General features: G+C 35.6%; 1 protein-coding gene across 4 annotated transcripts in view; it reads left to right on the forward strand.

The window, feature by feature from the left end:
• Positions 1-15,092, forward strand: part of LOC149792527 (uncharacterized) — a 47,105-nt gene extending 32,013 nt beyond the window's left edge. For 2 of the 4 annotated variants that reach the window (XM_089971156.1, XM_089971157.1), the window contains exons 9-14: positions 532-733; positions 2,339-2,518; positions 4,509-4,739; positions 6,501-6,640; positions 7,103-7,279; positions 14,798-15,091. In XM_089971156.1, the coding sequence (XP_089827282.1) occupies positions 532-733; positions 2,339-2,518; positions 4,509-4,739; positions 6,501-6,640; positions 7,103-7,279; positions 14,798-14,971 (1,104 nt within the window). In that variant the 3' untranslated portion in view covers positions 14,972-15,091. Of the gene's footprint in view, positions 1-531; positions 734-2,338; positions 2,519-4,508; positions 4,740-6,500; positions 6,641-7,102; positions 7,280-14,797 lie in introns of all 4 variants that reach the window. The other 2 variants (XM_089971159.1, XM_089971158.1) reach the window with 2 other exon arrangements.
• The last annotated feature ends 12,266 nt before the right edge of the window (positions 15,093-27,358 follow it).

The raw sequence follows: 27,358 nt of genomic DNA on the forward strand, positions 1-27,358 counted from the left end.
AATTTGATTGCCTGTCAGTGTCCAATGAAATTATACATATTTGAAATATAATAAAGATATAAAAAAATAAAGAGATAATGAGTAAAATCTTTATTAGATTCTCAGAAAAACCTAATTTATATGAATCCCATGAATATGGGAGTAGTCCATTAACAGTCGGTAAGTCAAGAACTATAATGTTATGATCTACAACACTTTACCTTTGCCCTGTGATAGTGCAACCTTTCTTATACCTCAGTTTACCTTTGCCTTATGATAGTGTAGCCTTACTTACATCACAATTTACCTTTGCCCCATGATTGTGCAGCCTTATTTACAATGCAGTTTACCTTTGCCCCTTGATAGTACAGCCTTGCTTACATCACAGTTTACCTTTGTCCCATGATAGTTACAACAGTTTACCTTTGCCTTATGAGAGTGCAGCCTTATTTACTTCACAGTTTGCCTTTGTGGCTTCTGTAAAATACTGATTAATTTGAGAACTCACCATGTATTCTTACAGTGTCCAATTCTGATTCCTTTTTCTGACAGGTTCATGAAAGGTCCCATACAGGTGACCGCCCATTTAAATGTGAATTTCCTTGCTGCAACAAGGCCTTTGCCACAGGGTATGGGCTGAAAAGTCACACCAGGGTCCACACAGGGGAAAAACCTTACAAATGTCCGGAGGAACTCTGTGATAAAGCTTTCAAAACTTCAGGAGATTTGCAGAAACATGTAAGGACACATACTGGTAAGTTGCTTTTTTTTACCCTATTAATAAATCAGGTAATGGTAAAAAAAAATTGTCAAGCCTCCCTGGGCAGATGTTTGGTATTACAATAACTTTGGAATCTGTGGGCATGTCCACACATCTAGCCACACCCAAGATTAACCTCAATATTAAAGATTGAAATGGTCAGCATCAGAAGGAGGGCTGGGTATGGAATCATGTCACACCAGTTTTCCAAAAGCTTAGGGGCAAACTTGATGTGTAGGACATGGCCAGCTTCTAGTGTTAAGATAAATGCTTACATTAATGCCTTCTTTCTGAGACACTTGTCAAAAGAGTTTATCACCTGGTCTGATTCCAAAGAAACAGTTACATGGCTTTGTATTTACTACCTCTTTCCGCTATGCAAGAAGTTTTCCTAAGTTATTGCATTATTGTACGTTTTAAATTCTGTACATGTTATCACTTTATTGGAACTGTCTCTGTACGTGCATAAAACTAAGTATGAATATTGATTTGAATCGGTGGAAAGAAATTGGATGTTTTGAAGTTTTATGGCACATTCCAATGCATTATTAAAAGAGTTATTTACCATTGATCAGAACTAAAAGCAAATACTGTATATGGCTTTTTATTATTTATAAATATATATAAACTTTTTTTTTAAATAACTAATTTCAACAATTCATTGCATATTTATATTGATAACAGTTCAGAATTGTGCATCCAGAAATATAGATGTATTCAATGGAAACCCCCCACTATGACCTGTCCAGTGGCCTTGTGGTTCGTGGGTTCGATCCCTGGCCGAGTCATACCGAAGACTTATAAAAATCGTACTAACAGCTGCCTCGCTTGGCACTCAGCATTAAGAGGTTAGTATTAGGATTGGTCTGCCTGGTGTCAGGATAATGTGACTGGGTGGGACATCATGCTACATGTCTGCAGCATGATGCCCCAGTGCTAGACATCACTATAAACTGCCACACTGCAGACATCGTAGCGATATGACTTAAAATTGTTAAAACTATGTTAAAAATTCAAATCACACAGACACACACTATACTATTTTTAGCTTTCTTATTTAGATGGGATGTACATGCTATCCAAATGATCCCTTAATTTAAATCAACTATTGTTTTAAATATACCTTTAAATAGCTCTAATGAATTTAAATATATTTCAAGCATGGAAGGATCCATTATTCAATAAATTCCTCCAAAAATTACTTGTATTTTGATATTATAGTAAGAAGTGATACAGAAATAATTGTGTACAGTATGGAATTGATTCAAGAACTCACATCTTATGGGGATAATTCCGCTGCCATTTAGTGAATAAATAAATGTAGTGATTGAAAAATAATGCATGATTTCAACACTATAGGTACATTTTTCAGCACAATTTCTGTGGAAAAATAACAGTGAAGCCCACAGTGATCCATCGTAGAATGGACACTGCAATATGGAAGCACTGATGATTTGAACATCTGATTCAAATTTTGTATATAACATGTAAGATGAAGTGAGTCTTAAAACAAAGTTCTGCTATCAATTGAAGTAGTTTATTATAGAATTGAGTAATGGGGCTTTTCTTTTTCTTACAGTTTTTCTTTAAACTTTTCAGGAGAGAGACCTTTCAAATGTCCATTTGAGGGATGTAATCGTTCGTTTACCACATCCAACATCAGAAAGGTTCATATTAGAACACACACGGGGGAAAGGCCCTATATATGTACAGAGGATGGGTGTGGAAGAGCATTTGCTAGTGCTACAAACTTTAAAAATCATATTCGAATTCACACAGGTATGATTTACTTCTTGCCTGCAAAGACAGGCATATCACTTTTCAGATGGTATTGTAATTTTTGTTCGTAAAGACACCAGTGTTATGTTTTTGCTCAGTTTCTATTGCATGTATGATCATGAAACTTAATGAGTGTATTCATCGTTGGGGGTACCACTCATCTTAGGCAAAAGTGGGTTATATTGCCCTAGTTTTCATGCTCAATTCACACTGCTTAGGTGCTGTATTTATTGTATCTCTTGGGACAAGATAAAATAAACAATTTTTTTCCTGTCCCATCACTTAATGGTTAAAGTGTTTATTATCTACATCATATGTCCCAAAACTTATAGAAACAAAACAAATTATGTTCAGTTTGCCATGCCCCCATCCCCTGATAAAATAAAGTAGGTAAATAGAATGCTTAATTAATGATACACTTAGATAAACTGACCATGTAATGTTTTAAAAAAATTAAATATTCAATAGCAGTTTATGTACAAAAGACAGAAATGTATCCACTATCCAAAATCAGCATGGTCCTGTGATGTATCCATAGTGTGTATCGCTTATGCCAGGTAAAAAAATTACAAAATAGTCATCATGTAAATGAATTGTGTTTGAGGGTCCTCAAGGGTTTCAATGTGTTATCAATCAGATTGGAGCCAATAAAATAACAAACAAGTGAGAGAAAGTGAGAGAAATAACAACTGATTGCTTCATGACACCAGCAATTCACACATGACATGGTCTGTTGTGCAAAATTACAAAGACTGTTTTATATCCAGGTTAACAGTATAATGATATTTCGCAATGAAATGATTATTAAATACATTCACAAAAATTATTCCTAGAGACAATTGATGCTGTGTATGCCAGAACTCTAATGATATCAGTGCTTTTGTATCAGTTCTGATAACAATATGGCAAGCAACAGAAGCTTGGATGGTGAATAAACACACTTGGTAGAGAGAAATATATGCATTGTTTCAAACACACTTGGTAGAGAGAAATGTATGCATTGTTTCAAACACTCTTGGTAGAGAGAAATATATGCATTGTTTCAAACACACTTGGTAGAGAGAAATATATGCATTGTTTCAAACACACTTGGTGGAGAGAAATATATGCATTGTTTCAAACACACTTGGTAGAGAGAAATATATGTATTGTTTCTAGTTAAGCTACCAGATACCAAGGCTGTTTTATTTGCAAAGCAAGCCAACAGTCGTATGCTGCAACACAAGAACTGGAGTCATCATATTGTAAATGACCGCAGAATAATAAATGGTTGGCCTCAAAATGACCAAAATAAAAAAGATATCTTTGTTTGTTCTTCAGATATGCAGCAAGTTAAAAGAAGAAATTATGGAGTTATGTGTTTGCATTATGTAGAAATTCTTATATTGAATAAAAACATTGACAAATAATCTATAAATTGTTATAACAAGAAGTATTAGTTTGAAATGAATGAAGCAGTTTATAGGAATTTGAAGTCCATTTCAATAATTGGGGTAATGTAATAATCAGTTTAAAGGAATTTGAAGTCCATTTTAATCATTGGGGTAATGTAATAAGCAGTTTAAAGGAATTTGAAGTCCATTTTAATCATTGGGGTAATGTAATAAGCAGTTTATAGGAATTTGAAGTCCATTTTAATCATTGGGGTAGTGTAATAAGCAGTTTAAAGGAATTTGAAGTCCATTTTAATCATTGGGGTAATGTAATAAGCAGTTTAAAGGAATTTGAAGTCCATTTTAATCATTGGGGTAATGTAATAAGCAGTTTAAAGGAATTTGAAGTCCATTTTAATCATTGGGGTAATGTAATAAGCAGTTTAAAGGAATTTGAAGTCCATTTTAATCATTGGGGTAATGTAATAAGCAGTTTATAGGAATTTGAAGTCCATTTTAATCATTGGGGTAATGTAATAAGCAGGCAGTAAATTAATAATAAGAACAAATTTAATTATGTACTGAAAATATAATACCCTTCTTTTGCTCTGTTTCAGGTGAAAAGCCATATGTATGTACTGTTAAAGGTTGTGGGAAAAGGTTCACAGAATATTCTAGTCTATACAAGCATCATGTAGTCCACACTCATTCCAAGCCGTATGTGTGTAATCACTGTGGAAAGACATACCGTCAAACCTCAACATTAGCCATACATAAACGCACAGCTCATGGTGAAGATGTAACACCAGAGAGTGAAGCTGCTTTGTTTGCAGACCATCATTCGCAAGGTAAGAAGTCTTCCAGAATTAAATTGGTAAACGTGCAGTTACTATGCATTTATTATAGGTAAAAACAACTTTTGAATGTGGCTGCAGCAGACATTGATTGTAAGTGCTTTTTGCGATGGAGAAGACTGGCACATCTAGGAAAGATCATCCATCCTGTATCAGTCACTGATATCCCTTGCCATTGCTGCAATGCATTATACAGTATACCTTGACTATAAGGCACTTCAGTATGAGACACTCATATTTGATGATGTAGTAAAACCTGTCTTGAAAGACCACTGCTATGTGAGTCCACCTGTCTTGAGAGACCACATTCTCAATGCACAAATTTATTGATTGTATAGCATTGTAACCTGTTATGAGAGACCACCTGTCTTGAGAGACCATACTTTTTTGGCAGATAAGGTGTTCTTTCAAGACAGGTTCTACTGTAATAATATGTATAAAATACCTCAACATTCACCTAAAGTGGATCACTTTATGGCTCCCATGCACAGCATTATAGTGCAGGATTATATAGTGTTATAGTGAGGGAGTATGCAGTGTTATGGTGAGGTATAGTGTAGTATGTATTGTTATAGTGAGGGAGTATACATTATTATAGTGAGGGAGTATACATTGTCATAGTGAGGTCTTGTGCAGTATGCATTGTTATAGTGAGGGTATATACATTATTATAGTGATGGAGTATACATTGTTATAGTGAGGTATTATGCTGTGTTATAGTGAGGGAATACCTTACTATATTTTCTACTAAAATTCTACAAAAATAAGGACTTTCAGTTATTGTTTCTAAAGGGGGAGCAGGATCATTATCTAACGATTGTTGTTGTTGTTGTTTTGGGGCTTAACGCCATTTTTCAGCACACGATAGGCTATACATGGCGGCCAGTATTAATGGTGGAGGAAGAACCCGGGAAAACCCTGGAAAGAACCACCGACCCACAAGAAGCTACTGGCAAGCTTTCTCACGTACCCACATTAGCTGAATCCTAGACTCGAACCGCCGCAGACAGAGGTGAGATGGCAGTGATCCGTAACGGAGAGCGCTTTAGACCACTCAGCCACTCGGGGCCCCCATTATCTAACAATAAAGCATACCAGAGTTCAGTATTTGTCAAGTGGAGCACAGGTATATCCTGGCAGTATGTTGCCAAATTGTTCAGAGTCCAAGCTGCTTTATGACTTCAAATAGGACAGTCATATAAACTTGACTTTTAAAATCATAACTCCAGATTAGAGGATTTTGGATTGAGTGCTGAGATAGTGGCATAGAAAGTCATGTTTGAATGACTCATTTCTGTCCTTGAAGAAAGGAAAAACTGTTGATATCACCATTCTCCTTCTAGTCATTAGAAAATCACTAAGTTTTGCAATATTGTTTAAATGATTTTGAAACTTTATTTAAAATAACTTCTTCTGATCCTGTCTACTTTGTACTTTCATTTTTTCTTCTTCACAATTCAGATTCCTGTGGCTTATCAGAAGAATTGATCCAAGGTTTTGCATTTAGCTCATTTCTTTCATTATTATTGCCTACGTAGTCACAAAGCGTTGTCTTGAAGGGCTTGAAAAAATTACAGCAGTCTACTTTGCTGTTTTCTAATTTGGTTTTCAAGTTTCTGCTATGCATGATGTGTTGAATGGAAGTTCATAGGTACTGTAATTCATTGACCATGCATGTGAGATAGTTACATGCCTAGCTTCAGGAATGCAAATAATAAATGTTTCATAAATGAATCAATAGCCTTCTTTCTATAGATTCTGTTCTTGAACCTCCAGAAAAGAGAGCAAGAGTAAGTTTCACCTTGACACCAGATAACGTGAGGGGTCATGAAGAAGGGGAGAGCACTCTAGTAATCAACACTTCTGATGCAGCATCCGTGGGAGGAAGTCAGCAGGTATATTGATTTTATAATTTATCTCAGATTACTATATTTATTGTGGGATATACTCATTATTAGCGTGATCTCACCTTGCATTTTTTTGGCAAATTTTTTCTTAGATTATATATAAACTCCACCCCTACTTTTTTGACAAATGTATTAGGCTGGTTCCATTGGCTTAACATAGAAATACTATATTATGGTTCTTTGTCCCAAACTGATTTGACAGGATTTAATTTTCTTTAAATTTTCTTTAATTTTCTTTAAATTTCAAAGTTCATACTAGTAAAAAAAAACAGGTGACACAATTTTAGTTGTTTATTCTTTTAATTTTTTTAAACTTATTTATTTCAGTAGTATTTTTACAAAGACCAATCTCTAAATTAGTTCATGATTTTAAACCTTTGAGTACAAATGTCAGACTGACCCTGATTTATGATGAAGCTTTCAGAACACTATCATCCTTTGTTATTTCAGGTGCTTCTAGGAGATATTGGTGTCGTAACCACAGGAGCAGATGGCACAATTTTATCAGGGGTACAGACCAGTGCAAGCTCATTACTACAGCAAGCAGGGGTTGCAACCTTCACCTTGGGAGATCAAGGTCAGCAGGTGTATGTCATTACAGATCCAGCTCAGCTAGAGGCTTTACAGGTAATGAATATTTGAACTCAGACTGTTAATGGGATTAGAAAAGATAAATGAATTTTAGATAATGCATAAGACTTTGTCCTTTTACATATTTCACTGTGGCATCCTGTAATGTATTTCAGTGTAGCAAAGGATTGTGATATCACAATGCTTAAGATTTTGTCCTGTAATGAATTTCACTGTGGCATATGATAGTAATATCACAATGCATAAGACTTTGTCCTGTAATGTATTTCACTGTGGCATATAATAGTGATATCACAATGCTTAAGATTTTGTCCTGTTATGTATAACACTGTGGCATCCTGTTATGTATATCAGTGTTGGCACATGATAATGCTGTCACAGTGCTTAAGACTTTGTCCTGTTATGTATATTTCTGTGGCACAGGCTAGTGATATCACAATGTTTCTGACTGATATGAATGCTATAATGCAATGCATGCTTGACTGGAGTGTTATAGCATTTGTGCACTATAATTAAAATATGATAAGTTACTGTTAAGAATAGCATAAGGATTTTCTCGTGTGTATGTGTCTGATTTGAATTTTTAATGTAACAATTTTTAAAATAGCTTTAACAATTTTTCAGTAAGATTGCTATGATATCTGCAGTGTGGCAGTTTATAGTGATGTTAAGCACTGGGGCATCATGCCACAGACATATAATAACATGTCCCACCTAGTGACATTATCCTGACACCAGGCTGATCAGCCCTAACACTAATCACTTAAAACTGAGCACCAAGCAAGGCAGATACTAGTACCATTTTATAAGTCTTTAGTATGACTCAGCTGGGGTTTGAACCCATGACTTCCTGCATCCGAGGCAGATGCTCTAACAACTTAGGCTAACTGAGCAGTGATTTTCTATTATATACGGTTAAGATTAACAGTTTAATAATCCCTCTGAGTAGAGTCCCACTTACTAGCTTTAAAAAATGTTTTTATGTATGGGGTACCTGTAAAGATTGGTTTTAACTCTACTGGCCATAGACTAAAGAGCTTATGTAATGGTCTGTTAGCACAAGTTTTGTTATCATTGCTCCTCCTAAACTACTTAGAGGTTTGCCATGAGACTTGACCGACACATTCATCCCAAGGTCTACTAGGTCCTAAATGAAGAAGGTGCTGCTCAGGTATCCAATAGGGCTGCCACTGCAGCCATCTTGAAAATCTTGTCATCACTACTTCTGGATAGATGGTCATATCATCTTGGGATTTTCATTGAAGGGTTTATTGTGATGTCGAGATGGTACCAAATGAAAAGGGTGCCATGACATCCAATATAACCACCACTTCATGTATCCTGAAATCTTATTAGCACTAAACCTGAAAGAAATGTCATATTATCCTGTTCTTTTCACCTGAAGAATTTTTTGGTATATAGTTGGTCCTAAATGAAAATGGTGCTGCCTGGACATTCAATATGGCACAACAATTTCCATGTTGAAGATCTTATAGCAGTTCCACCGGAATCAATGATCATTTGGGTTTTCATCTAGGACTTCTTATTTCTAGTTGGTCCTAAACGAAAAATGGTGCTATGCAGACATCCATTATAGCCTTCTTGTTATTGCTTTTCCTCCTGAACAGGAAGTCATATCAGCATGGGGTTTTCACCAGAAGACATCTTATGGTGTCTAGTTGGTCTTAAATACAAAGTGTGTAAATCTGATCATCTGATATCCACTATGGACGACTCAGAGGCCATCTTGAAACTCTTGTCACTACTCCTAGATCAAAATCATAGCAACATTAGGTTTTCACCAGATGACTTAATATGATGTCTAGTTGGTATTAAATGGAAATAATGCTGATCTGACACTCATTTTGGACACTATGACAGCTGTCTTGATCTGACACTCATTTTGGACACTGATAGCTGTCTTGAAAATAGTGCTGATCTGACACTCATTTTGGACACTGATAGCCGTCTTGTAAATAGTGCTGATCTGACACCCATTTGGACACTATGAAAACTGTCTTGAAAATAGTGCTGATCTGACACCCATTTGTACACTATGACAATTGTCTTGAAAATAGTGCTGATCTGACACTCATTTGGAGACTATGACAACTGTCTTGAAAATAGTGCTGATCTGACACTCTTTTTGAACATTATGATAGCTGTCTTGAAAATAGTGCTGATCTGACACTCATTTTGGACACTGATAGCTGTCTTGAAAATAGTGCTGATCTGACACTCATTTGGACACTATGACAACTGTCTTGAAAATAGTGCAGATCTGACACCCATTTGGACACTATGACAACTGTCTTGAAAATAGTGCCGATCTGACACTCATTTGGAGACTATGACAACTGTCTTGAAAATAGTGCTGATCTAACACCCATTTGGACACTATGACAACTGTCTTGAAAATAGTGTGATCTGACACCCATTTGGACACTGTGACAGCTGTCTTGAAAATAGTGCTGATCTGACACTCATTTGGACACTATGACAACTGTCTTGAAAATAATGCTGATCTGACACTTATTTTGGACACTATGACGGCTGTCTTGAACATAGTGCTGCTGTGACACTCATTTTGGACACTATGACAGCTGTCTTGAAAATAGTGCTGATCTGACACATATTTTGGACATCATGACAACTGTCTTCAAAATGTTGCTATTGCTATTCCTCCTAAATGGAAAGTCACATCAACATGGAGTTTTCACCAGACTACTATTTATGATACCTAGTTGGTCATAGTGACAAAGGCACCTGTCTGACCTAAGATGAGGATGCCATTGAAAATCTTCTTGTCACTACTTCTCCTAAATGGAAAGTTATACTGAAATGGGGTTTTTCACCAGAAGAAAAGTTATGGTGTCTGGTTGGTCCAGAGTGAAAATGAAGTCAATCTGACATCCATTATGGCCACCATGGTGTTCAACTTTGAAATCTTGTTATCATTACTCTGTCAAAACTGATGGTCCAATCAGCACAGAGTTGTCACCAAAAGACTTCTTATGATAACTAGTTGGTTCTAAAGGACAATGGTGCCCTGCAGACATCTAATATGGCTATCACAAGGAACATGTTGAAAATATTGTCACTAGTTCTCAGATGGTTATATCAGCATGGGATTTTCACCAAATGTTTTCTAATGGTGTCACTTTGTCCTAAATAAAAATGGTGCTGATCCATCCAGTATGGTGAACACGGCAACTAATTTGAAAATCTTGTTTCTCATGAATATCAGAAATGGTTTCAATCCTCAGCAGTTTAAAATAAGAAATATTCTCGGTCATGTGACACGTGTCACAGCCACAACAGTACCCCCTACTACCCTCCACTCAACTAGTATGTTGCCAAGCCAGCTCCTCTTGCTCACACAGCAGAGACATCAAATTCACCTCTCCACACTCAAACAGATTTGTCTGAAATATGAACCAGAATCCAGCAGAAGAAATCACCAGGCAGAAAAGATGGAATCTTGCATATGGCTTCTCAGTTGCATAGTACCAAGGAGACTTCGTACAACAGATTTACAGACTCTTAGAGGTGCAAATATCAATAATATCACAATCAGAATAATGAATAAAGAATTAACAAAATACAACCAAATTAATAATTCAATTGGTGGAAATTTTGTTAGGTCATGCATCCCAGTTACATGTAAAAGTAATGTATATCAAGATTACCTCTAGAAGTGGACACCAGGGTGAAACTTATCAGTGACCTTTTTCATGTGATCGCTAGGGTGAAACAGATCAATGAATTGATGTGAACACCAGGGTGAAACTAATCAATGACTTTTTCATGTGAACACCAAGGTGAAACTGATCAGTGACTTTTTCATGTGGACACCAAGGTGAAACTGATCAGTGGCCTTTATTTATCAAAGAAGACAAGTCTATGTATGAACCTGACCAAATATGTTCATATGGGGTCCTGGAAGATGGAGATACAGATGAGTTCACAAATGGTGATTGATAAGTACATGAAAAGACGGAATTAATTAGGAGGCTTGACTGATATAGTACCATTACCTATTCTAGTAACTAGTGTTGTGCCCCGTACAGAAAGCTGATGTGTGGTCTTTTGGCATGGATGGTAAGGGTTGGGGACCAGTTGATATCAGACTATTTCCACTGGTGGGACTCAAAAGAGCTACCAGCTGATGAGACTTGTTCATCTCCCATGTCCCTTGGGTAGCCAGCACTGGACACCTGGCAAGTTATGAAGTGAACTAACCTGGGAGTTATCCAGTGATTCTGTATTGGATAGTCCTGGTTGAGAAAGGGGGGATGGCATGTTGTAGATATTATCACTATCCTGGATTTTTATGTTCCGGCTTACTTCACCACCTCTTGTACAATGCCTACAACTTTTCTTCAAAGTGTTATTCTTTTACTAATGTTCAATTCATGAGATGTGAGCTATTAGAGAAGTTTTGTCTCCAGGTGTGTTTATATGGAGGGTAGAGAGCTTGAATAGTAGGCAGGGTACTAAGAGTTACAAAGTGCGGACTGGTTATATCTTCCCAAACGGAACAACTAAGAATATTCCATGTAACACAATTTTTGTTCCTGGGTAGTAAATGTTATTTTGGAATTGCTTATGCCTAAAAAGTACAGAAAATGACTATTATTCCCCACAAGTTTTGCTTTTGTGACGAGGACAGTGATATTTTGAAATTTACCTATTTCCAGTGAGAAAATGGACAAGTTTGTGTCTTTTCTTTTAGATAAAGTCACGTATGAATCAAAATTAGTTTTTCGAGATTTACAGTTATACTGTAAATCACTTTCATGAATCAGCCCCAAATGTAGTCTCCCATCGTGTTCTTGTTATACAGTCCTTGGTAGCAGCATTCAAAATCCAGTATATCCTGGTGGAAGTGCTCATCTTGTTCCTCCGAGTATGCTCCAATGTTTTCCTTGAATTTATCAAGATGAGCGTCAAGGATATGGACTTTGAGGGACATCCTGCAGCCCATTGGACCATAGTTTTTCACCAGTCTCAACCAGCTCCACATAGTTTTCAGCCTTGTGATTGCCCAGGAAGCCCTTAACCACTGCATCTAAGCTGTTCCAAGCTGCTTTCTCCTTACAAGTGAGCTTCTTGGGGAATTCATTGCACTCCAGGATCTTCTTTATCTGTGGTCCAACAAAGACACTGGCTTTGACCTTTGCCTCATACAGCTTAGGGAAGAAGTCTTGAAGGTACTTGAAGGCTGTCGACTCCTTATCTAGAGCTCTGACAAATTGTTTCATGAGGCCCAATTTGATGCGCAGCAGTAGCATCAGTACTTTCCAGGGGTCCACCAGTGGCTCCAACTTTATATTGTTCCTCCCTGCAGAGAACTTGGTCTTGCTGTGGCTAGTCCTGCGTGTGGTAGTGTGCCTTGGTGTCCCTGCTGTCCCAAAGGCAAAGACAGCAGGAAAACTTGGTAAAACTGCCTTATAGACCCATCAGGAATGCCACCCTTTTGAAGTCTCCAATGACCTCTCAGCCGTACTCATTATACTTTAAGACATCCAGCAAGGTCTTGATGCTGTTGTAATCCTCTTTGAGGTGCACCGAGTGAGCCAGGAGAAGAGATGGGTACTTGTTCCCATTATGGAGCAGCACGGCTTTGAGGCGATTCTGATTGTCTCAAACAGACTGGTCACATTGTGGCAGAAGCAGAGCCCAACTTGATGGGTAAAAAAACTGGAGAAACCTTGGTGACGCTTCCTCTGATCTGTGACTTGCACACTTTCATCCAACAAGTTCTACTGCTTGAGCCTAGACGTCAAAAGCTTGGCATCGGACTTGGTGACATGCTACTCTCTTCTCTATCTGGAGGCTGCTCTTCAGAGGAGTGGGTACGGGTAACTCAGGGCAGTGTGTCACTGTGGCGATGGATGAAGGAAGGTCAGGATATGTGATAGGTGCATTCTTGCCAGTCCAACGTTTGGAAGGGTCCACCATGCAGAAGTAGCAGTTGCTTGAATGGTCAGTGGGTTCCCACCAAATTCTTGGGATAGCAAACTTCATGGGGCTTCATGGCTTTTTTTTCCCCTCTGTACCATCCTACAAAAATATATTTATTTCACCCATGACTATTGTGTAAGAGATCCCTGCAACATTTTTCATATATGTTATATTTTTTCAAAAAGATTGAAAATTGTAAAACACTTTAAAATTGAAAACTTCTACAATTTAAATTTTTTTAACATGTTTTATAACATAAAAATCTGAGCAACAATTGTCCATATTACCTTCCAGTCTTTTTACAGTACTCGCAGGTGAAATGAGGTGCCCAGGGTTTGTCATGATCCCCGATAGGCATGCCTTAATATGCCTTGTAGGCCTCACACGTCTTAGCAGATGCTTCCACAGAGTACTTTTTTGCTCTTGATAAATTGGCTGCAGACATAGCAAAATGCTTCTCTGGATGCTTGCAGCCTCTTGATGCCATTTCAGAAAAATGCATATATGTATCCACTTAAGCAGCTGGAACTAAACTGAGCTAGTGGGCTTAAGGCCTCTGTAGTTATACTACTTTTTATGTTACTGGAAAGTTCTAGAAGTTACTCCAGGAACAAAAAAAAATTGTTACTCAGTGAAATCTAAAGTGGTAAAGTGACCAAAAATGGACACAGAGACAATAAGTCATGTATCCTCATACACACATATGCACATACACATGTCGAGGTATGTTAAATATATGGACTATCAGTATTCGCTGTTGTACAAGTGGTAATGGCCTTTGTTTGACAAGAAAACTCTGTCAACCCAAAACAAGAAATTATTAGTATGGTTCCAGAATTCTTGGTATGGCTGTGTCTCTGAGACTTGTATCAGAGAACGTCATTCATTTGCTGTGCTTTTCTCTGTACAATCTTATATACCTTGCTCTCCACTCAACACTAATGTTGCAGCACAAAGGACTACATTTTTGGATATTGTACTTGCAACAGACAGGCCAATCCTAAAATCTTGTAAACGACTTCTTCATCCCAACTAAAATCATTTTCAGCAGCCAAAGAACAACAGTATCAGGTTTAACTTTGCTCACAACCAAACATTGTATATATTTTGTTGTGCCCCAAACTCCATGCACAGAAATTCTAGAAATGCACCAAATATTGAAATCAGGGTGCAGTGTAATGTCTATATCTGATTTCAAATGCTGGTGTAACCATTTGTTGATGTAAATGCCCATTATAATGGGAAGTAGTACTTAAATTTCCAAGTGGCTGCTTTATAAAAAATTCAGAGTAACAAAGGCTTTAATTGACTCGACTTAACCAAGTGGCTGCTTTATAAAAAATTCAGAGTAACAAAGACTTTAATTGACTCAACTTGCACCAAAGGTTTCATCCAGGAAGAATCCACATAAAGATGTAAAAAGATTGGCATTACACGCCACATGACCTAAAATTTATAAATAGATTGGTCCTTAATAGTTGTCTACACTACCAAGCTGAGGGGCAAAGGGGACCCAATCACACTTCCCATAAATTTCCTTATGAGAATCTAATAAGGTTTTAATTATTTATCTAATTATTTTCACAGCAACTTGCACAGCAGCAGATGGATGTGGACCCTCTAGATCACAGCATCATCACCACGTTGCCTACATCAATGGAGGAAACCCACAATACAGAGTCAGCCCCACATGAGGAGTCATGTAGCCCTCTTGTCTCCCCTGGTTCTGATGGTGTGGAAGTTGCATTCCAAACGGAATGATGTATCATGTTATCATGGATATATTAGGGTATATAATACATATTATTGTGATGTGTAAATGTATATATGTATGTGTGTGTGTGTGTATATATATATATATATATATATATATATATATATATATATATATATATATATATATATATATATATATATATATATATATATATATATATATATATATACATACACACGCACACACACACACACACAGGGCTCGAAATCAACAGTATTCACTAGCCCAAGGCTAGTAAATTTTCTGTTGGACTAGTTGTTTTTATAATTTCAATAGTCCAATGGATAGTTAATAGTGTTTTGTGTCTGTGTCTGATATTACCTTGAAGCAAGGACTGGTGAAGATTCAGCATGGCAAGTAAATTCTAAATCTACTAGTCCTTCTGGATATATATATATATATATATATATATATATATATATATATATATATATATATATATATATATATATATATATATACACTTAATTTGGAGAAATGTGTTGTCACATGAAATAATTTTATTTGCTATGATTTATTGACTCAGATTGACACTTCCATTAATACAGATGCAAGTTTGATACTTTGTCCACCACGTTTTTGGGAATACTTTGTCAATAGAATATCATTTATGAAAGACAGACTTATGAAAATCGCCATGTTACCATGTATAGATTTAAACATTGCCACTTGTTGAGCCCTGGAGGTGATGAACCAGTCTAATGAATTGATGGGGTAATAAAACATGATTATTTCAGAAATGTCTGTATTTTCCTTTTCATGGTAAGGGACATTCTTGTGTTGAAATGTTTTCTTTCCAGGCAAAAAATCAGCATTTACTTATCTTAAAATAAGCACCACAGACTATTCTTATTTCACTACAGAAGCATGTAACCTCTTCCTTTTCCTTCTACAGTGTAGACTTCATGTGGGCATTCTGTTGTTATTGTTACTGTGTATGAAATCTGAAATCTTTTATATAGATTTAATCCATAATGTTCATATTCACAATTTAGTTTTGGATGATAATGATGAAAATTTACAAGTTTAATCTGAAGAAAGTGACAGAACAACCAAGAGGTATTTTCAGTCATTGATTTAACAACCAATGGATTCTGCACAAAATAAACATTCAGATATTTGCTGCATTATCCTCCAGGTCTTTAAATGTAAATAGGTATTTTTTTCAAAATTTAGATGACAGACAAATATCTTGGGCACTTGCAGTGCAGTTAAAATTTAAGTGCACTCAAAAAGTAGTTAGCATTATATATATATATATATATATATATATATATATATATATATATATATATATATATATATATATACACTTCCATAAGATATTGTTTAGGGTATACGGGGCTAAAAATGCTGCTAATGTTCTATACACCCCTGTAAACTAACATGTCAGTAGTAATATTAACTTAATTGGTGCTTGTTGTTGTTTTTCTGGATTTAATGCCATTTTTCAGAACATGTTGGGCATGGCATCCTGTATATCTGGTGGATAAAAAATCTAGGGAAGAACTGTGACCTATGTGAAGCTACTGGCAGGCTTTCTCACATACCCACTTTGGCCAAGCCCAAGAGTCAAACCTATGCAGACAGTCGTGAGATATGAGTGATCTATAAAGCAAATGCCTTGGACCACTCAGTCATCCAGGGCCCCCATAAACTGTATGAAGAATTAGCTTCAAATTAAATGTCTGGATTGAAATTATAAATGAAGTTGACTGAAGAATGAAAAGAATATTTTTATTTCAATATTTGTAGTTTCTCTCATAGAGCAGTGTTAACAGATCTGGTACTATATATTTGTGCTTATAAGACGAGTCCAACTGCAAACTGCACAGATCCAGATCTGCCATTGCCAGCAGATTTCAGGCAATGCATTATGTTAGGAGTAATCAGTAAAGAACATAGACCCGGATCATCTACTGACACATTCTGCAACAACAGGTCAAGAATCTAGGTTGTTTGCAATTGCTTTAGACTTATCAGTGAGTATATATGGTGACTGATGCTAATTTTATATCAGGGTATATTTACTGCCTGGCATCTTGTGTGGCATTGTTGTTTTTGCAATGCATACTCATCAGCTTGTCGGCCACTGCCAAAAGCAACTTGACCACCTGAAATATCTGACAGTACACATGCAAGAACTGATATTCTCAAAATGGCAACAAATGCCCTAATGTGGATATTATATTTAGATCACTGAAATGCCCTACTGTGGATATTATATTTAGATCACTGAAATGCCCTACTGTGGATATTATATTTAGATCACTGAAATGCCTTACTGTGAATATTATATTTAGATCACTGGAATGCCCTACTGAATATTATATTTAGATCACTGGAATGCCCTACTGTGAATATTATATTAAGATCACTGTGTTGATTGTATTTCTGTGATGATAGAAGACTAGTTCTCCACCTCATTTTATTATTTTCTGACATTACTGGGTGAGGTGGAGAACAGCCATCTATTTTAGTTCATTGATGGATGGTCTGCAGACAGTTTCAAACTGGAGGTCAACAATCAGTGGCCGTGTATGTGGATGATTTGGAGGGATTGCTGTTTTAATAATGAATGTTGAAAAATATATGATGCATTGAATTGATAGAAGAGAGATTGCATTGACCAGAACAAACAATTGTTAAGGAGCCTCCTGAAATCCCAAAATATGAAGCGTAGACCATGTTGGTCAATGATCACAGGAGAGTAGAGTATTGTTGATTTATGATCATCCCCCTACCACCACACATACATACACACACTTTCTGGTTTAGCATGTTCATATCTTGGAAGTAATATAGTATTTCTCTTTTCTTACCATACAACTAGAGTTTTGTTTGTTACGAGCAGTAAATTGTTAGAAAAGTTTGAAATTTTGATGTCCTGTCATCTCAGCAACATTACTTACAATATTGAAAATTTAATTATGGTGATAATACATCAAGCATAAAAATACATGTCCAAGGTTTTTGCAGTAATTTTATCACAACATTTTGTTAACCTGTCCAATATTGGGGAATACATCTTAACAAGGATTTCTTTTGTCCAAGGAGAAATGTTGTAAAACTTGAAGTCTACTGTAGAAGGTCTTAGTGTGTCCTGTACTCACGGTAGAACTAGATACACTCTTGATGAGAAAAGTTAAGCAAGAGTCTTTAAATTGCTAAAATTATGTATCAGTTCATAGTTGTAAAGTATTTTGCATTTTGAAGGTCATTCACAAGCATGTCTATAATCTTACATGCTAGCCTGGATTTTTTGTCTGTCTGGCATCAACAGTGAGATGTAGATATACATTTTTCCAGAGCAATATATATATTAAAATTCAGTTTTAAGGATTTTACAAGTCTAAAATAGTTAGGTTTATATCATAGTACAGGTGCCACATTCTGCACAAACGTGGTCTATACATTCTTTTCATCGTCTTTTCCAGGTGTAAATTTTGTTTTTTACTGAGATGTTAGTTCAGTGGGTATTGCAAAAAAATAATGGTGCAGAGTATTATAATTCAGTTTTCTCATTTTTTTATGAAAATACAAGGCCTCTTTGCATGCTGGTATTAGTTGCTTAATGTCTGTATCAGACATACTGCAGGTCTTTTTTAAAAAGAACACACATTATCCGCTCAGCTATCCATCTGTATATAATAGTGAATATTAAGATCATGTATTGTACAGTATGTCACATTTAGTCATAACCTGAGATCGATGTGTACACAATTACCGTACATAAAAATGACCATGATGTAACAATTACTGCTGATTGCCTGAGTGGTCATTATACACAGATCTGACTGTAATTCATTTTATCATATGTTGTAGCTATGAGCTGTGTGAATTGTTTTAGTCTCTGCATGCCCTGTTATTTATAATAATAATTCTTTGTGAAAGAAAAGCAAAATTTGTTTTATATTCTTTATTGTTTTGAAATCTTGTGTATGATCTGATGTTATATTTGAGTTAATCAAAAAGTGCGGGGAAAATAAACAATTTTGAATCATAACTTGATGCATCTTTTTTTTGTGATACCGTGATACCCTTCTTTCTCAAAACTGTTGCGCTTGTGAGTTTATGGTAAGGACTCGTGTCAGTCATGCATAGCCTCTGTGCATCCTTCAACATTGCTATTTTTGGCTTTTAAAATTAAAGAAACACTGGACCAGTGTCAATTAAATTTTAGCAGGCACATCATGGTTGAAAGGACCATCACGATTGTTCAAGTAATGCAGACCATTATCAGATACGCAATCATTGTACAATAAACCACTTGACAGATGTTAACCAATCTAAACAGAAGGCTTTCTGCCATAGAGCCTTTCTTATATATACATATGATACAGATGCATCATTAAATATGGCCACCTATACTAAAAATAGAATATGAACATAATTTTTTTTAATTTAAAAAACCATGTACAAAGACTTTTAATACAATTGATACTGATCTGCCATCAGATATGACCACCATTGTTTAAAGTGTAAGAAACCACTAAATGATTTCTTCAATAGCGCAAAACAGAATTTAATTAAAATTTAACAGCATCCTGCATTTAAAGGCCTTTCATTTTTATGCCAGTGATGATTATTCAGCTTCAGATAAAGCAACTGTTACTTAAAATAGAGAAGACTAAAATTAACTCTCTCCTAAAAATGGGTAAACAGAATCAGATTTTGACTAAACTTCACACAAATCAACTTAACATGAAGGTCTTTCAACTTCAGAGAAATGATGTCAAGAAACAGTCCAAATTAAAACGAATTTAAACCATTTATTCTCAAAAAAACTCCACAGAATTTTATCAGATTTTAAAGAAACAGCTTTGTACGAAGGCTTGGAACAATTATACAAAATGTAGATCTGTTGCCCAATATGGCTACTGTTACTAAATATATAAATTTCTGTTAATGGCTTCTTAAGAACTTTTCAAGATATTTTATAAAATTTGACTGAAAGCATTGTGTTTGATGTTGGGTACATTTTGTACATATGATGCTGCAATGCCACTAGATTTGGCAGAAAACGGAAACCTGCAAACAACTATTATCGTATTGAGTCATCAGAATTGGATGACACAAAGCACCCAGTTAACCCATATTTCTTCACCAACTGCTCTTGCATTTAGCTTTTGAGTTAGATGAGTAATCTGAGGCCCACTTGGTCCTCATGTTTTTATATTTCTAAAATAATAACTTGTACATATGTATCCTGAACTGTCTCCTTCAACACCATGAACATTATTTAAATTTTCCAGGCCATTTTTCATTCAAAATCTCTGGCAAGGTCATAAATTTAAAGTTCAAGGCAAAAATTGGTGCCATTATTTTGTTTTAAAATGTTTATTTTGGCCCAGAGTTATGATGCATTTCATATATTTTAATCTCATTCTAAGAAAAAGTTACCAAACAGATACATGTAACATCGTGTAACTACTTACACCAGATCAAGGGTGAGTCCTCCCATTGATTCCTCATATTAAGGGAAAAAGAATAAGGTTGATTGACATGTTGAAAAGGTCTCTTCATTCAACTCCAAAGCTCAGAAAACTCCACATACTCAATAACATTTCTGCACATTGAAAATTAATCTTTTATGAAAATTTCACATTATTAACAGAGGACTTGCAAGTGTGTTGTGACAATACTGTGAAAATTGGATAACATACGAAAATTGAATGAAAATTGTGAAAACTGGATGACAAATATAACAATTGGATGACATTTGAAATTGGATGATGTTGTTGTTGTGGGGTTTAACGCCATTTTTCAGCACACGATAGGCTATATATGGCAGCCAGTATTAATGGTGGAGGAAGAACCCGGGAAAACCCCGGAAAGAACCACCGACCCACGAGAAGCTACTGGCATGCTTTCTCACATACCCACATTGGCTGAATCCGAGACTTGAACCGGCGCAGACAGAGGTGAGATGGCAGTGATCCGTAACGGAGAACGCTTTAGACCACTCGGCCACTCGGGGCCCCAAAATTGGATGACAGATGTGAAATCTGGGTGACATGTTAAAATTGGATGACAAATGTGAAAGTTATTCAGATTTGAAAATGTATATATTTTATCACAAATTCCACTAAAGTGTTCTGCTCTGCTCTGTTCACTAACATACTATGAACAGACCAAAACACTAAGAGCCCACCAAAACACTCAACAGTTCCAATAATGAGTCAGGTATATGCAGTGGCTGAATTCATTAGCAGTTCATTCAAATCCCTTGAAACTTAAATTGCTAATATACACAAGGTATGTTCTTTACTGAATGGGTAAACTATCAGTATGATGGTACTTGGCCATTTGGATGCGATTTTATAATAAAGCAGAATGCATGATGTTATTACGCCCATCCATTCTTCTGTCTTTTACCAATTTCATTTCTGCACATTAACCTGAGTTTTCCAGCATATAGATTTACCAAATTTTGCAGATGGCGTTTACTTGGGTGAGGAAGAATGAAATCAGATTTGGGCTCAAAACGTAAAAGGATCAAAATTGGTGGATGGCTTTCAATTTGGATGGCAAAGAAACCAATTGATTTTCAGTCCAAAAGTCAAGATCATTTACTGAAAGAAGAAAAATGATTTATGCACAATGAAATTATTTCTCCATTTCAGACAAATGCTTTTGGATGTTTTCAGTTGGAGTAAGGAAAATACCTATTGATTCTGACATCAAAAGTAAGGTCACTACGACTGAAAGAAGCAAGATGTTTCTGCACAATAATATACGTTCATCACACACCTGGACCCAACTTTGTGCAAGGCTTGAACTTTAGGCGAGGAAGAAGCCTATTAATTTTGGGGTCAGAGGTCAATAAGAAAATGTGGATACTCATGAACTCCATATATGTTGCAGATGCATGTATTGCTTATGTCAGATAACAGTGTTACACATGACACATTATTCGTTGATGTGAATATAGAGAAATGAACCATGTTTGGGTATACTCCAAGGTTTGATATGTTATCCAACTGAAAACTGGATCCAACGAAATCGCAAATAAAAGAGAAATGTCAGCCAATTGCTTGAGGCACCGGCCTCGCATTACATGGTGTAAGGTGCAAAGTAACCAGGACTGTATGATATGCAGGTTAACTATATGACAGTATCTCACAAATAAAAATTATTTTAAAATATCTTCACTGCGAGTGTAAATGACAATCTTTTCACTAGCATGGTGGGGATAAAAAAGATCTTACTTTAGTCCTTGCAGTTTCTGCTTCAAATATGGATCGTACATGAGCGCAAATGGCAATCTTTTTGCTAGCATGTACTGCAAAAAAGTATTATTAAAGCAAGTTATTGCTGTGTATACTATTTACCCTGTAAACATCAATGCCCATTTATATCAATTATAATTGCGATTGGCAGGCAAATAGAAGCCCAGGTGGTGAATAAACACAACTGGCGAAGATACAGTAAACACAATGTTTGAACTTTCTGACAGGATATCAAATAAAAAAGTTATTTTGTTACAAAGCAAGCCGACTTCAGAAGATGATTTTGGATTTTTTTTATGCATTCTGATTTAATTTCAATAAGATGGTGGCTGATGTAGGATAGCCAAGTTTCATTCATTTTTACAGGTATTCAGGGAAATTTTGAAAATAAATTGAAACCATAGACAGTTTTTAAAGCAATACAATCTAATGCTTCATGCATGGAGATCGGGAAGAATTAGAGGAGAAAATAAAAATCATTTGATGAAGTTTTGAATGCCAGAAGAGAAGATGATTTTGACAGCAGTATGATCATTAACATGGATGAAACTCTGGTGTACTTTGATCTCATTCATCGATGAACTGTCTATAAGAAGTTGGTTAAAAGTGATAATTTGCACGACTGATACAGATAAAAAAATCTTACTTTAGTCATTGCAGTTTCCATGTCAGGAGATGTGTTGCCTCTAATAAAAATAATTTTTCATGGCTTGAGGAAGCTACACAAATATTCATGCACCAAATGTATGGATCGTACGTGTGCAAATGAAATAGATTTCAAAACATCAGATGGTGCGACTGTTGTGAGAGCATGCGCAGAATTATTTCAGTTTACTGGAAAGTTGAATCGTGATTTGGGAAATAATATTACAAGACTAGATTTTGTAAAAGGAACAACTCTGCGTTTCAGCTCGGACCATACATCTCTCAGCATTGAGAATACCTAAGAAGGCGAGCGTGATGCTATAAATGTATTGCTCAAGAATGTTCTGAGTGACGAGTACTCGCTTCATATAATATTTAATTCGTATCTAAAAGAATTTCGAATATAAAATTATAATATACTAATATTTCAATGATTATGATTTTATTTCACTTCTTTTTTTCTTTTCTTCTCAGAGACAATGAGCTGTATTGTACACAGCGAGTCTCCAGGATATTTTGAAATCAGTCTTGAGAGAGACACATCATAGCAGAATTAATACATCTCAGCTTCGATGTTGTCTTCATTGTGACTCCAATCTAAGAAAAAAAAACGTGCAAGGAGTATATTCTGTCAATCGTTTACCGAATACAGTTTCAAAGTTTCCATGTGGATTTATTGCTAATACTCTATCAAAGTTTCCATGTGGATTTATTGCTAATACTCTATCAAAGTTTCCATGTGGATTTATTGCTAACACCGATAATGATTCTGAAGAAGAAAAACACTCGTGTGCATTTAATTTTTGATAAACCGGAGAAAGCAGAATTCTTTGATAGTTATGGGAAAGGACAAGAATATTATAATATCAACTTACGAAACATTTGAACTTGCATGCAACTATCACTCTTCCTGATGAAAAGCAAATATAAAGCAACTATTCAAGCGTGTGTGGACTATACTGTCTACTTTATCTTCGTAATAGGCAATGGGCGCACGCACTTAGGGGAAAGGCCTACATCCGTAAAACTTACTAGCTGACCACTACATTTTTTGACGCCCACCCCCAAAAGAATTCTGCGGGCGCCCCTGTCATAGACTGGATAATACATCCATGAATGATTTTGTGAAACTTACCCGTTTTATAACTATCAAGTAAATTATCTATTTATGTATGAATATATACAATATACTTTTCCTAATTGTATAAAACATGAATGTGCCTATAACGAAATACGCAAACCGGTATAGAAAGGTGTATAATGAATCAAAACATATAAATGTATATTTTGGTATGTCTTTGCGGGTTATTGTTTTATTTCTTTCGTACCTTTTCATCTGCAGATTTAAAATAATAATTGAGTTTCGTTTTGATTCAGTTGAGTATTTTGTCGTTGGACATGTTAGCACCATGAACGGTGAAAATATGAATAAATCTAGAAAAAGTGATCCGCTAATCAAATTTGAAAGTCCTTGTACCCGTATCAGTGCAGATCCAACAGGACCAGGGAATACAAGCCTATCGCATGAAATTCTAAAATATGCTCGCAACATGTTTACATATTCTCTTAAGAAAATATTTTATTGTTATTGTGTGAAATCAGAATTGTGTTCAGAAACGAATCATTCGATTCAAAGCATAAAGTTCTTTGAGGATTTACCTTCCAAGCAAGAATTGTAAACGTGGGGTATGGATTCAGAGCATAGAGTTCTTTGAGGATTTACCATCCAAGCAAGAATTGTAAACGTGGGGTATGGATTCAGAGCATAAACTATTAACGACTTTAAAATGGATGCAAAAGCACATGTATTATTAAACTCTTCTGTCAAAATAGTCATCATATTAATTTGTCAACCTATTTTATCATTCAAAGTTTATTTGCAGGAGGAAATCAATTCCGTTCAATTAGTTGAAATTCTCATTATTTTATATTGTTTACAAATGGAAGAGATCAACTTCAAGCTCAGACTTTAGGCAGATAGATGTTTCCAGGTCAACTGAAATATTTTATGGAAGCAGGCAACTCAAAACAAATATGGCTATCATTTGACTGACTTGTCACCTCATTCTAATCCAAAATATAAACTTCGAACACATATCATATCATACCAGATCAATTAGCCACGGTGTTTCTTCCAGAACGTAGAATTTTTTTAATGAATAATCTTGTTTAAATAAATATTGATCATGTCGACAGATTCACGACGTAAAGCACTCATCAAACACTAGCCCCATCAGAGATGAGAGCTGTTATACCATTAATATTGAATGTGCTGCATGGAAATCGAACCCAGAAAAAGAGAGAGAAGAAATATAAACAAATTAAAACGGTATTAAAGTAATCATTCGCCGTTTTATTAACAAAGATATATCTGAAAAGGGGAAGCAGACTTTCGACGAGTGTATTGGAAAGAACTAGTATTTTTTTCAAAAGTCATCGAAAAAGAATAATAATTATGACTAAGGATTTAGTGCTTATGTCAAAAACAAACTATGAATGTATGTCGAAAGCTTTGGAGGAGAAGGAAAATAGAAGTGAAAGAGTGAATCAAGTTGTAGGAGAAAATAAAGAGGAAAAATATAGTGAAGTGGAAAGAAAGGATATAAAAAAGAAAATATTGAATACGGATAATATGCAATATTTCCATAACACATGAACTTTATATGTAAAATGCCCCATATCAGAAAAGGAGGTTTTAGGTATAAAAATGGTGCAACGTATGGAGAGAAGGAAAAAAAAAACAGAAGGCTTCTGAAGAAGAAAAAAATCAGGTAAGAAATTAAAATTGATCAATAACATGAGTTACAGAAATGTATCATACAGAAGATAACCATGTACTCATATTCTAAAGGAGAGTATCTCACACACAGTCTACATATATTGTAATTGTAGGATAAAGGACATGCCTACTACACTCGCACGAACTATATAAAGATGGACAGTTTTCTGTACAATTTATTCTCAAATGCAACTAGCGGAGGAATTAATTTCACGATTTCCCAATGGATCTCATCACTGAGAAAAGGAAATTAAATATTTTATGTCAAAGCTCCAGGTTCTAGAATCAGAATTTAGTGACACTGATGAAGAGGCATTAGAAAGACAAGCTGATGAAATAGAAAATACACTTGCAAGAGATTAGCGATGACGGCCATGTCGAGCAGTAGCGTGGGAAAATGGTATGGCATTCCTTAAAAGTATGATAGTAAGCCAAACTTTGGATACGCACAGAAAGTCGAATGCATGAGCTAAACACCGGTACCAAATTTTTACGCTACGCGAAATGTAGCTTGAAATAACAGCGTTTATTCTTAATTGGGTCGCGCGAGAAAGGAGAGAAGTGTCCTCTTTTGTAGTTATTATAAGGTACATGTATGACAGGTCAATTGTAAGCTACGATACGAGTCCCTGTGGTGTGATAAAGGAGTGTAGCTTGCGACGATGCCCTTGCTTGGTATGGAATTTGTAACTTAGAACAATTATTCGTGTGTAACTAAACCTTTTCCAAGGAGAATCGTGAAAAAATCTGCATTTTGGTAAATTCAACAAAGTTGTAAAGTTGGCACAAGTGACCGACGAAATGGAGAGGATTCAAACTGGGATGGATGGAGGAAAATTAGTCAAGGGTTTAATAAAATCGTATGACCTATATACTATATCAGAACGTGGAAAAATATATTGTAAAATTTGTGTGATTCTGTATAATAATGCTGGAGAAGGCTTGATGGACGGACTCATTGGTAAAACAGAGGGCAGATGGTTGGAGGACCGGAGGTTTCCAAACTTCTCTTGTAGCCTCCTATGGGATTAATTATAATGATTCTGAACAACATACTATTCCTTACTTACAGATATAAATAATTCAATTGAAAAAGTATTGAATTCTTAGGAAAGTGCATGTTTTCTTAAAACCTTATCATAATTGTTTTGCTACGAAGCAAGTGTGTTGTCTTGTCTGTATAAGGGTACAATCACGTACTTGGAGAGTAAATCTATAATGATAATATCTATGGTATATGTCTTACAAGTGACGATCAGAGAATTTTCTTTTCTTTTTTCTTTAAATACAAGTTTGATACTCCTATCGGGTTTAAAGTGTCGGAAACCTTATCGTTTTGGTTCATAGATTATTTGTTGATAGTCGATCCAATTCGTAGTAGTCTTAAAAAGGTCTGGAACTTCGACGACAAAGTCAAAATGAAACAAAACTATGCAGTTCACACCAACATGTCGAGTAGATTTTCGCTAGGCAAGGGACATAGATCCATTTCGTTCCCCATCCTTCACATTCAAACGGGCATCAGAAAACAAATGTGTTGTGATTAATATGGCACAATCGTTTTTTATTTTAATTTTAAAAGCATAGAATGTTTCGGCATTTTCACAGATTTTGCGACAGAACGTGACCCTAATATTTATTAAAAAAATATATTTATAAGAATGCGAATCAGCAAATGACATTTCGAATAATGACATTCGAGCCGAGCAGTTTTT

This window comes from Sinohyriopsis cumingii, chromosome 9, assembly GCF_028554795.1.
Source record: "Sinohyriopsis cumingii isolate HCF-2022 chromosome 9, ASM2855479v2, whole genome shotgun sequence".
NCBI lineage: Eukaryota > Metazoa > Mollusca > Bivalvia > Unionida > Unionidae > Sinohyriopsis > Sinohyriopsis cumingii.